The 15,578-nt window shown below is 37.1% G+C and overlaps 1 protein-coding gene across 1 annotated transcript in view; it reads right to left on the bottom strand.

Annotated features, from left to right (window-relative positions):
• The window catches only part of ARID4B (AT-rich interaction domain 4B), a 90,993-nt gene that overhangs the window by 14,404 nt on the left and 61,011 nt on the right, over positions 1-15,578 (bottom strand). Inside the window, exons 16-17 of the mRNA XM_050893220.1 lie at positions 15,330-15,502; positions 5,415-5,663 (exon numbers count right to left, since the gene is read on the bottom strand). Coding sequence (XP_050749177.1) covers positions 5,415-5,663; positions 15,330-15,502 — 422 coding nt within the window. The remainder of the gene's footprint in view (positions 1-5,414; positions 5,664-15,329; positions 15,503-15,578) is intronic.

Genomic DNA, 15,578 nt, shown 5'->3' with positions numbered 1-15,578 from the left:
CTTGCTTTCCTGTATACTCTAAGTTAAGATCTATGCAAGGGATTCCAGAAGCTAAATACTGTATTTTATTAACTTAAATTTCACATAATAATACAGTGAAAAATGAAGTAGCAGTAGTCTCTGAAAAATAGTTTTCCAAAACAATTTCTTGGGTTTTTTTCCCCTCCATGTGACAATAAAAATCACAAAATCTAGCAGCAGAACATGCAGACTACAACATACCAAGATTACGTATACTGCTGCAGATACAGCTGTAATTGTTCTATTACCAGGTGACATGTAGGTGAATAGGCTCAGATTTCTCTCCAAAACTGAAATACAACTCTGCGGAGTACTTTCCAGTATGGAAAAATCCCATATTCTGTGAGACTGCGGGAAACTCTATTTGAAGTAATCTTTCTTCAAGTCAAAGACGTGCTTTCCAGAAGGAATACTGCAAAGTTGACTGCCAAATGGACTTTGCAACCCACATAAATTCAAGAGTATTTCATTAAGTCTAAATGCATGCAGGAAAACAGCACTAGGACTGGACAAACACATGGTGAAAAGCAATTATTCTGACAGTGTCCTTTCTGCCTCAACCATGTTGCTATAAACACAGAATTTGTATTCACTCATTCTATGCATTTCCAGTAAGAAAACAATCTTCCCCTATGCAAAGTCTGTGCACTGCACATACTGTCCGTGATTCAAGGTAATTGTAGTGCCTGTTGGGGTGACAGCTGATAGACTAGGGGGCATACCGAAGCGAAGGAGAGAGGAAGTGCAGAATCTTAACAGAGTATCTGTAGATACCACAGGGTCTTAAATGTTACATATTAGAAGCAGTGGTCAACTCCTCATCTCAAGGAGCACAAATTGAAAACTATGTGTGACAGCCACAGTTCCTGGCCAGAGCATATCCAGCTCTACTCCTGACTGCACCTGGAACAGCAGTCAGACCCTGCAAGGAGGCCCAGTGTCACAGAAATCCTGAATCTTCTCCAGGGAATCAGATGCCCACATTTCCCACCTTTGCATGGCACAGCTCCTTTCACTACTCACACATCAGATGCATATATTTTCCCTAAACCTGTGACAACTGGACCCCAGGCTCAAACAGATCCTGCAAAAGGGATACATCCCAAGCCACAGCTGACAACCTGACCCTAAATTACATTCTCCTCTACTGCATGACAGAGAAGCACCCTGAAAGCTGTACAGCGCACCAGATGCCAAGCTGCATCTGAACAGTATGTATGACTCAGACTAGAGCCTTTCTTCATAGAACTGCACCTTATTAAAATAGGAAAACTTACTTCATCACTAATCTTGCTTTAGACAGCCTGTTCACAAAACAAAAGAAAACCAAAAACATTATGAAAGAAGTTCTTCAGCTCTTATTACAAGAAGTACATGCTTCCAGAAGACCTGGGTCGTTTTACTGCAGTGCTGTCTTCCACACTTGCTTACCTCAACTCCCTAAAGCGAGCAGCTGGGCGTAGAGAGGAAGGAGGTAAGATGGGGAGGTGTTCCTAAAAGAGTTTGCACAGACTTGTTTGAGAACAAAGAGAAGGGATTTAATAAGAAGTTATTATTTACTTATTTTTTAAATAACGTTTCATATGAAAACCTGGAATGCCTTCAGAAGAAACATCCCCTTTGCCTTACCAAAATGAAGACAAAGATGAGCCAGTAAGGAGAGAAGCTTTTCTGCCTTACTGGTTAAAATGAATGCCTGCCAGAAAGGTGGGTTTGAACTGAAAGGAAGGAAAAAAGGAAGAATGAAATGAATAGCTATATAGCAGAAAAAATAATTGGCACTTTGCGTAAGAGTATGTACTGATTCTATTACATCTATAGGTACTGATTGCAACCTAAAATAAACCACAACATATTCTCAGAGATTGCATAGTTGATCCTGAGAAAGGTACCACTTTCTCAGGAAGACACGTGACCTCAAGGGACTAGCAAGCCTTGGCAAATTCACTGAAAAGTTCCAGTATACTGTCTGTATCTGCTAACAAGGAAGAATCAAATGTTTTCTTTGGCTGTGACCAAAGAAAGGAGATGTAGTCTTATAACCAAATACTGGAATATCAGATGAGGACTCTGATTTTTTAAATTTTATTTATTTTTTAATAATTCTTCCCCCATGACATACACTACTCTCAAGAACCTGCAAGTTGGCTACACGTTTCTTTAATTTCACTGGTTGACTGTTAAGTACAAAATTTGTATATTGTTAATGCTTCAACAAACCAACACAGACATTAGCACTTTCACATTCAGATTTCTGAAGGAAAGAAAGAAATGTTGAAAATAATAAGTCTTAGTTTTAAACACTTGAAACATTCAAGAATAACATGTCTTGTGATATTGTACCATATGACACAGAGTTAAAACAACCTAAACTCTTTTTGAATATGCACCCTCCATCTTTAATTACTGGGAACACACTGCAGAAGAAATTCACCTCAAACATTTACACAATGAACTTTTCCTTGCACTGGCAGCTGAAAATTAAAATTATGGCAGAAGGAACTGGCACTGTAGGCCCCAGGGAAGTTCTAGTTCCATATAAAGCATACACAATTCAGAACATGACCAGCCTGTTAGAAAAAAATACAGTTTCTCTCATAAGCTTTTTCTGGTTAACACGTGGTTAACATGTAAACAGTTCCCTCTAACAGGGTAGAGATTTTTACCATTCCCTTTCACTACAAGTCAGGCTCCACTGAACACTACAATTCTTTACCTTTATCAGAGACACGTATCACCTGAATCTCAGGAGCTAACAACAAGATCCTTTAGCATAAAGTAGTGCAGCTGTACAATGCTGTTAAGCTATATTCCACTTCTGTATTTTTTTTAAAATAGCAAATAGAAAAAAGTTCCACAGTGGTGTCACTGGTTCCAGAGCGTTTAAAAAAACAACTAACAAAGATGAACACCAAGTTTATCAAATTCCATTCCAAGTACCCCAAAGCCTGTGCGTGCACGCACACACACTATTACGCTGTATCCCAGACCAATACAGAAGTTACCTTGTGATAAGAAACATCAGTAGTTATTTACAATTCCTGCTCAGACTTATGGGTTTAAAGAACAGGCCATTAAATGGCATGCTGATGAAAAGGGGAAACAGGAGAGTCAACTTTAAGGGGTAGGAGAATGACAGAATTTTAAAAAATCCTGGATGATTAGAAAATCCTAGTTCAGTACATCCCATGACCTAATGTTACAGTACTTGTCCCTGCTAAACACTAAAAGTAAGCTACAATGAATAAGGAGAGGAGGGAATTGCTATCTATCCAAGTAAAGCAGTTATTTTTCCAGGTTGTGACTGACTGAAAGCCAAATCAAGTTATTACATCATACAAGACTCGTCTTCACAATACTAAAATATCAAAGCGTTTAGATGCTGCCTTGAGCTCAGGGTTACCCACTCTTACTGTCAAATCCAAAAATTTAAGTAATTTTACTTGAATTTAAAAAATTAGCCACATTTAGCAGAGTCCACACACAGTCCCACAGCTAAATCTCAATCACTGATATCTTTTTCAGTGAAGAATCCTACCCTCCCAGCCCCTTTCAGAGGGCTCTTTTGAAACACCAGGTAAGAACATAAATGCAAGTCCTGCTGCCAGAAAGATCAAACGACTCTCCTCACCTCTCAAATGAGTGCGAGTTTACCAAAAATGCTTGTCTTATCAAATATATCCTAGTCACAGAAATAATGCCTCTGATTATCAATCCACATATTTGTTTAAGATGCAGAGTTCAAAAAACAGAATCTTGATTTCTCCTTTAAGAACCAGGGTGCTGGGATCTCCAAGGTGAAGGCTCATTTTTGTCTTCTCATTTCTTCAGATTTAAAGTGGTACTGCTCAAATAAAACTCTGATCATCTCACCTCATAGAATGTATAATAGCATAATAGTTACTTAAAAAGGAAAATAACTTCTATGTTTACACATGAATTCCAAAACAAGAGTTTAAAAGCAAGAAACCTCTTGGAATGGTACACAGTAATCCTCCGCGAGTAGGATGCAAATTTCAGCAACTTACGCTCCTAAGAAAGCCCTCCCCAATAATGACTGAAATGCTAGTCACATTCCAAATCCCACCTTGAGCAGGCTGCATCTCCCCTAGTATCTTGACTTCATAGCCCACTATGCTTACAAATGTTGCCTGAAGACAGTTTATGTGAAAGATCATATTCTTGTAGATCAATATATATGTAGATCAAAATTCTACAAAAGATCGGTATCAAAACCAGCAATATCGAGACATTCCTCCTCAGCAGTGGCTTAGGTGGTCCTGGAAGTCACCAGGCCTAGATGCAAAGAGGTGTATTGAAAGGAGGCAGAGAGAGAAGTATCATGCTTCTGTAATTGTGACCTTTGCTAGCAGATCTTGCTAGCACTGAATAAATGAGACTTGTCCTGCCCTCTTGGTCAGAGGTAGGATAGTAATCAGAGTCCAGATGGCAGAAGAAGGTCACAAGAGCCTCAGATTTTCCAGAAGAGGGAAAATAAGTAAATAAAAAGTATAGCAGATTTGCCTCAGACTTGTTTTTTTAACAGATCTATAAACACAGTAATAAAGTTTAAAAGATTTTTTAAATTTTTTAAAAGATGATAAGGACAATGAGCAGATATGTTGAAACTGAGGAAAAAAGCAGGAGACTTGCTAATTGGCTTCAAAGTCACTCAGAAGCTTTAGTTTACTGTTTTCAAAGTTGCTTTAAGCTTTAAATGGCAAAAAAGTGGTCTGAAATGGCAAAAATATATTAATACTTCAATTTATGTCTATTAATGCTGTATTAAAGACAATAAAAAGCATATACATCTGCATATATTAAGAAAAGCAATAAGAAGCCACTAGGCTAAGAAGAGTCTTGTCTGGAAGCTTGAGGCAGCCACAGGGGAAGAAGGGGTGGGGAGAGGTGGAAATTGGATCTGAATGAAATGCAATTATTTGCTGCACACTAATTTGCCACTAAGAATCTTGTACTTCTCTTGTTAAATACCACACTGCTAGTGTACTCTCTGCTTCGCTGAGAAGAGTGTGTATACAGACTCAGCTAAGTGCACTATTCAAATATTGTATGAGATAAAACTGGCTTAAGAGAGCCAGAGGAGGAATTTGTGAAAGAGTGAGCTGTCACTTGTGTGGAGAGATCTAAAAATAAGATGGGGAATGAAGGAAGCCTTCTTTGAACAAGTCATTTTAAGATGATTTTCTAAGTAACTAAAGTACTGCATTTATATAGTGTTAAAAATCTAATAGTTTCATACAGTACAATGACCTTCACAGAACACCAATACTGAAAGTTTAGGACTCCAGATGTCTATTAATTTAGTTTTTAAAATACACAAGTGTATTTTAGAAGTAATTCAAGAAGTAATCACTAACTAAAACTCAAGTTACCTCACGTTCCATCCACAGTAGTGCACCAAGTAAAGGACTTCTCCACCTTCGATGTCAGAATCTTTAATACTAGCTTCATACATTTTTTGATTTTTCCCTCTTCCATACCGCACTTGGACTTTCATGCCTGGTGGATAGCATTCAAACTCTTCTTCCTCATTGTTATTGTTGTCTTCTTCCTCCTCCTCCTCCTCTTCATCCTCCTCTGCTTCTTCATCATCTTCATCTTCTTCCTTATTCGTGTCATCTCTTGAAAGGTTTAAAAAATTGTAGAGTTAATATGAGAAACTTCATAAGCTTTTCAGTTCCAAACCACATATATTGATAAATATTGTGGATGCATTAGAGACTGGGAAACAGCAGGCTCCAAATATGTGAAACTGCACTATGGCCGAATAATATCAGCAAAATAGGATATAGCAATACACACAAAATCCAGTGACTGTAAGATGCAAAAATGACTTGACTAAAAGAAAAAAAAAAAAAAAATCCATCAAAATCTGTATGAGCAGAAGTTGTTCAAACTCATCTTTATATGATTCTTTCATGCAGTCTCTTTAAATATCGTTTTTTCAGTTCAAACTCATCCTTCTCAATATAGAGAAAGTTCCCTAAATTCTATTTTTCAACCTACAAGTTTTACAAGTGCTTCTTGAAACTTGCTTCCCCAAAAGATCCTTGCTTTATTATAATAAATAATCTCTATCTCAACACCTTGAAGTGACTGCAACCAAAACCAGATTTTAGGCAAAAAAAAAAACCTTATGCAAGATTATTTAGCAAATCAAGCAACCTGTACTAATTCATGACCTTGTCACTCCTTGCCAATTATGCTAAAAGTCTTCTAAATATAAGTCAAACTTGCATTTAATTATTATATAAACTGTTTTCAAAAGTAAGCTAATTTTGAATACATTTTTAGATATTTGCACCAATTTTCAGAAGCACTAAGAACCCACAAATCTTCCTAGTCTCAGTCAACGGCAGCTATGGGCTGCTCAGTGTTCTGAAAATTATCTCCAACCAGCTTAAAGAGGCAGACTACATTACAAAAGTTAATGGGGGAAAAATATCTTTTAATCTTAAATAGCTTTACAAAACAATATTATTGGCCCTCACATCATTCTAATCCCACACTCTGTGCAATACAGAACAGATTAGGGCCACTTACTAAATTCACAGTAACTACAGACCACTAATGATTTAAAAACCTGAGACGTGGAACAGGTGTGTCTGGATGTATTACAGACTGGGTAAGAAAAGATAAGTGCTGCTCCAAGTCTGATTCACATCAATATTGAAGTTAACCTCACAAAAGTCTGCATTAATCTAAATCTTTCCATGAAATTTTCAGTAGAAAATACTCAGATAAACCAAGCTACTTTCTCTCTGTGAAAGGATCAAACAGCATTTTAATTATTCAAATGCTTCTTTGTAGAAGTAAAACTGCAGTATTATCATCTAATTAGCTGACAAAAGAGAATTCAGAATAATAAGCTAAATTCAACTGTACCGTAACCACACTGATTTAATGAAATTACTTCAGAAATGAATGTTGCCACACACAAATATATAAATACATGTATGTATGTGCATGTACCATGAGACAAATGCCCAAAATTCCCTCTGTTGGTGTATTAACTAAATCAAATCACAGAAGATACATCTATTCAGGTATACATGGCATGAACCAGACAGTTTTGTTCTGGAAGGCCAAGATTTTCAATTTATTATATACTTTCAGTGGGCTACTTTGCTGGTCAAGTTAAAAGTTAAAAATGCAACATAAATGAACAAGCTTTGAAAGCTCACTTCATCTCCACTACACATCATATGGCAAAATTCATTTCCCAAAGAAATCACGAATAAAGGTCCATAAAGACTCAGATGAAAAATTCCTGAACAGAATTCCACACCTAACAACAGAAAGCACCAAGCAGTAATTTAAATGCTTTTAAATTATACTCTCTGCTGCACTAAGTCAAAACTCCTAGCTAATTTCAGCTTAACAGTTATTGTCATACAAAAGCTAAAAAAACTTGGCATCAGGAGCAGAGCCACCACTGCTCTGAGAACAAGATGAGCTTGTGATTTCCCATTAATAACAAGACTTTTCAAAATTGTAACACACCATATTTTTCCAGAATTCTGCCCCCACCCCCCAAGAACTAGTGGCACAATCCTTGAATGCTGTCTGCAAAGAAAGGCATGCCTATGAGGGAGATTCAGGATTTTCCAGACACTGCCAATTATGGTGCCAGTGGCTCTTTGGAAGCTGAGCAAGTTTGGAGTCTCTCTCACCTTCATCACCCTATGGCTTTCTTGGTGTCCCAACACATATTCTACAGACTCCATGACAAAACCAGAACTTCTCTGGAAGAGATGTGTGAAACCCTCATTGTGAAGTTGAGTAACTCGGATGGTCAAGTAGATGTGAAGAGCAGAGTGTACACAGGTGGAGGGAATGTCAGGAAGCAAAAGCAAAATGGAAGCAGAGATGGCTTCAATTGAAAATTGTTCTAAGGAGTGATTTGGTTAGCAATCATAAGCTGGAGATTTTAGGAAACCAAACAAAAGCAAAGAACATTCATCGTTTTGGAGCAGAAAAAACGGCATACTCGTATAGCTCATGGAACAACAACAAAAAAACCCCACCCAAAACATACTCCAATGGTTGCAAGGAAGAAAAGATATTGTTTTACAAGGCCATAAAAAGCTCAAACCTGGCAGTGCAGATGAAGGAGAAGCCATGACTGCCATGAAACAGAGGTTTGTAAGAGAAAATTGTGATTATAGCCATCCAGCATGCACAGTTATAACCTCATTTGTCCATGTATGTATGCATGAGAACATCGGATTTCCTCTAATGCTGTTTAGTCAAAATCCTGGGGAAGGGGGGAAGAAAGAAAGAAACAAGCCTCTTGGCAGCAGACAATAATTGTCAACTTAAAAACAGTACCAAGCAATATTTGCCACAACGCTGCAACAATTTGAACAACCCAAGCAGCAGCTGATGAAACAAGGCAGCAGCAGATGTGCATGCACACTGTACTAGTGACTCAGCAATACAAGTGTAACTGTGTTCCAGAAACCAAAGTACCACCAGAAAGCTTATCAGGAGGACTCGAAAGTATTTCCAATTACAACTGCAGACTAAAGAATACCCTCACCCCATCTTCCATGGAATGGGAACATAAACCTTCAGAAGCAGGAAATTAATGAATTAAAATGCAAAAATATTTGTTAACAAAGTAAAATCATTAAAATGTTTAGATCATACAAATATTGCTTATCATTAGTTCCAAAGGACATTGTGAAATCATTAAAAGGCTAAAAATACTGCAAGTGTTCAAAAATACACATATGGCAGGTAATTCTCAGTCAATATAAAGATTTAACGCCAACAAGCCCATAATAAGGGTATGTATATCAATGAATAGATGTTGTTAATAGATGAAACAGCGCATGCTATTACACCACTAAAAGAAATGCAGTATCATGCGAACGTCTTCCAACCTACAATCTCTGGCACTAAACACAACGTTGTCACAAAGCCCGGGTGAAACCTAAGAGACAGGGTGTGATTTGGAGCATTAGATCTGCCTCCTAGGATCCCTGTTTTGCAGCTAACCTAACCCTACTCCAATACACTTCCCCTGACACGCCATGCTGGCACACACAGCAGGTGAGATGGCAAATGCAAGATTATTTTTTTTCAGGGGTTATTCTAAAACTTGAGGAAGCAAGAGTATTTCAATTATTGGTTCAATTAAGTCATTACAGTTAATTGAACCACTAGCAGAAATAAACTCCAGTGTAATTGACACTTCAGGTTTAGCAATTAGCTTCTATTTTTGTTTCCCTCCTTTTTCCCTTTTTCTCATCCTAGAGCATTATTTAACCTCTATTTCACATAATACAGAGCTGGAAGATGTCGAGTCTCCTTCATATGCTGACTTTCTCAATCACAGCTGTATTAAGATGCCCTTAAGTTCTAAGGCAGAGAGGCCATTAAGACCTGTACTTATGCCATGACACTAGAATCTCATCTTTAATGAAAGAAAACAACAAAAACCCCAAAATTCACCAGTATTTGTTTTCCCTCTGAAGTTGCAAAGAAAACCTAAAAGTAAAAGCTCCAAGGACTTCTGTCTACAGCACAGAAAATCTGAATAAATGCACAGTTATGGTCCATCATTCTGAGGGAAGGGGAAAGGCACTAACTTGATTTGAATCACATCTGAGAGTAATACAGTACACTTCAACCATGCAAGCATGAACTCTGCAACCAGTGTTTTCCTCTGCTGCTATGGAGAAGACAAACGAAAGGACCTCATGTTATTGCTTCTACATTCAGCCAAGTTTTTTTTTTTTTCTAAGTATTTTGAAACTTTCCTCGAAAGGATAATGGATGGTTCAGAAGTCTGGCTGAGGAGTACAGCACTTTTCGTTTTTATAGCACTGGTTCACACTCAGCTTGAAAATATCTAGTATTTGATGAATGTTTAAGGGCTCACCCACGCACATAAGTCTCAGTGACAGCTACCACGGTTAATAACCTCTGTAGTGACCACAAGCTATGTAAAATGTGATGACAGAACCACTTTTCCACATCAAAGACTCCTCCCTTCCATTCAACGTGATGCATGAACAGGACTGGTACATTTATGCTGCCACTCTACACTTTATTATTGTGTCATTAGCAGCTTATTGCTGTATCAAAAGCAATCCTTATGTATATGTATGTATCAGTGCGTGTTCTATATTAAGAAAAAAATAAATCAATTAGACTCTTTTTCTGAAAACATGACTATACAAAAACTTCCTTCCCAATACAAAGGCAGCTGGAATACATAAACAGAACACACATCACAAATAAAAGCATAGAAATATGTTCCTATAAATGAAACTACCCAAGTACGCTTCTTAAAAATGTATTTTTTTGCATACACACCAACAGTTCAAGATTCAGAGCAGATGTTCACACCAACTGTGAAATGAACACGACACATTTCTCTCACTTCTCCCAAGCTAATCAATTCCATATAAACCTAAATCAGACTGGAGAAAGCTTAGCTCAATATATAGTTCTCAACACTAATCCAGAAGCTAGAAAATATGCCTTCTGTATCAAAACTCCTTCACTCCAAAACATTTTAACCTTCCTGCTACCATTTTAGATTCACCACCATAAAGCTTTGATATGTCATTTTAACAGATAAGGAACTGAAGAAAACATTGCCTCTAACAATCTGTTATCTCCCATATGTGAAATGGAGCTTCTGACTATTACATAATCCCGTTGTAAATTGCTTTCAGAAAATCCCCATCAAGTGTTTCCAGAAAATTTAACACTTGTACATACAGAAGCCATTACCAGCACAGGCACAGCAGGTAGTCACCCTAGCCTACAAGGGTAATAAACCCTAGTAAAACCCTTCACGTGAAACAATGCCCATCTTAACCTAGTTCTCAACTACTGCTTTTATTACTCCTAGCTCCCTCCTACTGCTTATAGGAGGGGAAATGCTATTACTGCATGTAACTATGTATAGAACAGCTCTAAGATTAAGATTTTTCCCTTGCATGTGAATGAATGGTTTAACTCCATTCAAGATTATTAGCCAAAGCGGTTTAGCATTTTCTCCTTTTGATACTGTCGAAATATGACAGTACCAATTCCCAGAAAACCATACCATGAAGACCTAAACCGGCAGTATGAGACAACCAGAAGTGTTTAGGTTTGTGAAGTATTCTTTAAGAACATTTGTTCACGCATTCCTTGGAGGAAATAAAAAAGCACGCAGTTTTCAAGAAGAAGAAAAAAAAAATCCAAGAAGTTTCATAAGACCAAGTAAGAACTATTTGTGAGTACTGAAAATGACAGCCTGGTGAGAAAGGGCAGGGTAAGGATCCAGAGATGGCAGCCCCTCCTGGTGTTAGGGTTAAGGCAGCACCTCAGCCAAACGAAGGAAAACACAAGAACAAAACCTCTTGCAATCTTTCTGTACTGTAACTGGGATTACTTCAAAGAATTTTGCCTGGTCACCTCAAAAATTCAAGTACTACCAATATACTAGTCTGATGCAAATTTTTATTGGAAGGCAAAAATCATTATCCGGATTCCGAGCATTTAATCTTTCAGTTCCGTATATAGTTCCTGACAGTGGCCTGCCCCAGGTGCTTTAGAGCAAAGTGTTTAAAAAAAAAAACAAAACAAAACAAAAAACAAACCAACAAAACCACCCTGAAGTTGAATTAATCATCTGGGAAAAAATTTTCTTACTAATATTGGTTAACTAGCAATCGACCTACACTTCAGTTCACAAACTGTATCTACTATGAAATTTTTAAGGACTTACTTTTTATTTTATTAACTTATATTAAAAACCCCACACCTTTTAAAAACTCCGCTAGGCTCCTGGCCTCAGTCCCTTGGGAACATGTTCAAGTGTCTACACTGTTCATTGTGTAGAAAAGCCCCTCCTTTCTCAATTTGTTGGCTTTGACTCAAGTCTTTGAATAGTTACAACAGTTAATGTTAGATGCTACAAAGGAAAATTGCACCAACTGTGCAATGCTACATTTGAAGACCATTACTTCCGCAACATGAAGTTAGCAGGAACTTCAAAATAAGGAGGATTTTAAACTTTCTTGTTTATTCATTGACTAAGAATGAATACTTTTTTGTACATTAGGGAAAAGGACGGGTTTACAAAGTCATTTTTGTAAAGATCTCTCTGGAACAGACCAATGAGAAATAAAAAGTTACTGGCCATTTTTTACTGTTTTTATGACTAGAAGTTGCACAAAACCGTACCTAGCACATGCATCTTCCACTAGCCACAGAAAAAAACAAGAAAAGCATGTATACAATAAGGGGCAAGTTGCCTTTGAATCTGTATTCTCAGTGTTCACAGATACACAAGCAGGCAAGATACAGGCATGGTGGGGAAGACAGGAAGAGAACCACATTCAGCCTTTCTTCCTCTTCACCATATTGTTAAAGTCTGTGCAGAAGGGACCATAGGATTCAAGTGGTAGCAAATCTCAAAGGGTTGAGACACATGGGATTGCAGAGAGAAACAAAACCTGTGGAAAATAAACAATCCTGGCTTCCAGTAGCACTTCCTGAGATCTGGAAGCTGGGAATTAGATCTAGTCCACGCAACAGAAATTCAGCAAGAAGAAACCCATAAGTTTTTCTGTCCTCTTGGTTCCTTGTGTCTATATACAAATAAGCTACATGAAGATGCCTGAAGTCCTACAGACATAAATTCAAATAGCAAACTCTACAGGTTTGCTTTATATAATATTAGATTTCATTTGTTTGGCTATTTGGTTAGGACTGTGAAAGATAGATGGTCCATAGCTTAAAAAAAGTTCCAGGAATACATTTTAAATACACTGACAAAAATTCAGTCCACAGTGATCTATTTTGATTACCTTTTGGTTATTTTTTGTGTGTGTGATTAGTTTTCCACCTACAAAAATGCATTTTTCATTTTGTGTTTCACTTCAACAAAGAACTCAAACCACAGCATCTCCCCCTCTGTATAACCTTTGCCACTTCTAACCCATAAAGCTGGGGATAGGGGGAGTACAACGTGTAGTACAACGTCCCCACCAGCATACCAGGCTCACAAAACCCCTTTATGCCTTTATGGTATAAACACTAAAAAACATTGTTTAGCATTTAGGGTGACAGTGACATTCTTGAAAACTCTTTAAAGCTGATACAAGTGCATTTTTTACTTCCTATCAATCCCTGAGGGAAGAAAGAAAAAGTAATCACGCTAACAGCACTACTACAGTACTACTGCTTATAAATACTTACAGACTATTAACTGCTACAAATGTTTTGTTTTTCTAAGTTTAAATTATCCTTTGAAACATATCCCCAGCAATGACCACATCACCACCTACATTTATTTTTAGAGCTACGCTTTCTATTCTAAGCAATTCATTACAATCTTCAATCTTTCATGAATCACAATAGCAAAATACTAGTTCAAGAGTTTTTACTGGATGAGTAAAGAGAAGCAGAGAGAAAAGAACTCAATTACAACCAGATGAAGTGGAGAAAATTAAGAGGAAATAGCATTTTCTACAGCTTTTTGTTGCTTTCATAAATAAAAAAAACTCATAACATTTTTTAATGTCATAAATAACCAAAATGGACATGAATCAGGATAAAAAAAAAACCCAAACAACAACAATAAAGGATTACTGAAAAGCAAATGCAGCTTATAATTTTATGTACCATTTACTATAGCAGCATGGTAAGTATTAAGCCACTGTACTTTCCAAGTATACAAATAAACACAAAGTAATGTCACAAACATACACACATACAAATATACAATTTAGGGAACCTTAAAAACGGCTATTCTCTAAGCAGTGCAAAGTTTTCCATCTATTTAGTTATATATTTTGAAGCAGCATTGCAAAATCAGTCTTTAATAATTCTGAAAATCTAGCAAACCTGTTACAGTACAACTCATCTAGTTCACCTTAAAAATGGCAAATGTAACAAATTGCAGCAACTGGTCTTTTAAAAAAGAAAAATTCACATAGGATACAAATGAAATCACATGCACAGAGAAAAGGTTCTTCTGACTGAGTTCAGGTAAACTTGATTTTTCTGTATTCCGCACTTCTGAGTTACAGAAATTGCCAGCATCGTCTCACTGAAAATATTTAGGAAGACAAAAACATTTTACAGAAGGGTCCCTCCAGAATCTGTTATATGGAAATTAAAACCCTTAATAAAATAAAAAAGAACTATTACCAATGAATCACAAATCAATATACTGAACTACGCCATTCTGCCACAACTCTTAATGGGCCAGAAAAAGCATTAAGAGTTAATGACATTTAGACAGAAGATTAAGACAGCTGATCTACTAAATAGCAAAGATTGCTGGAATTAACAAGGGATTAGTGGTCAGGAAACAGCTGGTATTAAGCACAAAAAAACCCATCCCTGATATACAGATTGCTGTGAAAGTATAAGGAGGTGTCATTATCTGCTTTCCCTCTTGTAATAGCTTCTCCCTTAAGCATCTGTTATTGTTTTTTGTTGAAGACAAGATACTGTATTAAAAGAGACCTTCGATCTGACCTGTAATGGCCATTTTTATGTTCTTATCACTTGAAATCATACTGGGGGGTGGGTCCTAATTGCAAGAATATAAATTGTTAACACACTGGTGATTAGTGAGGACTATATTCTGTTTTAAACTTCCTGGTTTTTTGCGTGGCTGCCGAAAAACACTTGTGGGGGTTATTTTTGCACTGCAACAGGAAAACCTGCCCATTCCATAAAGGAAATGAGAGATCACCTGCACACATCCATTGATTACATGGCCCTAAGCATCCCTATTACTTCAATCTCCTACTTCCAAAACTCTTGTCTGAAGGACTGCACAAGAGACTCCTGCCAGTATCATGTCTACTCAATGGCAAAGCTGTTACTGAGCAATGGAAGGTACTTCCATCTTTTCCCACATTACCCAAAACACACCACTGTCCAACAGCAAAAGCTGGAAACCACAAGTTTGTGATACACTTGTACCAAAATTAAGTAGACAAATACTACCGGTAATTGCTGCAATATTTTTGTCTCAAATCAAATAGTCACCTATCCTTTATATGTTCTTTTCTCACTCGGCTTATAAATATTTAGGCCTGGACCCTGTGAAAACTTAAGCTGCGTTTTTGGTTTTTTTTTTTTAAATTAGATCCACAAACTTCAATGGCCCTAACCATGACAAAGTTAGGAACACACAGGTCTCTGGAAGATACAAGTCTAGTTCACAACAGGGATGTGTGATTTGAAGTTCAAACTACAAGAGTAAAATTTAATGAACACACATCAGATGCCTTAGCTGATTATAAACAGCGTTAACTTACCCTGATTTTTCTTTTTCTTCAGTGTCTGCATTTACGGTAGGATTTTCCATTTCTTTAATCTTCTCTTCCTCTTTATCTTCTAGTTTGGTTTCATCTTCAGTTTTGATTACATTTAAGTCCTTTTCTTGATCAGGCTGAGTATACACAGAATCTGGCAAATTTTTTTTGTTTCCCTAGGATAATAAAACCTTTCGTTAACTTACAAGGTGAAATAAAAATACAAGGGATTTAAGAAAAGGCAGACACAAC

This window comes from Gymnogyps californianus, chromosome 3, assembly GCF_018139145.2.
Source record: "Gymnogyps californianus isolate 813 chromosome 3, ASM1813914v2, whole genome shotgun sequence".
NCBI lineage: Eukaryota > Metazoa > Chordata > Aves > Accipitriformes > Cathartidae > Gymnogyps > Gymnogyps californianus.
The sequence above is the reverse complement of the archived record's forward strand: the minus strand, read 5'-3'. Positions and strand labels throughout refer to the sequence as shown.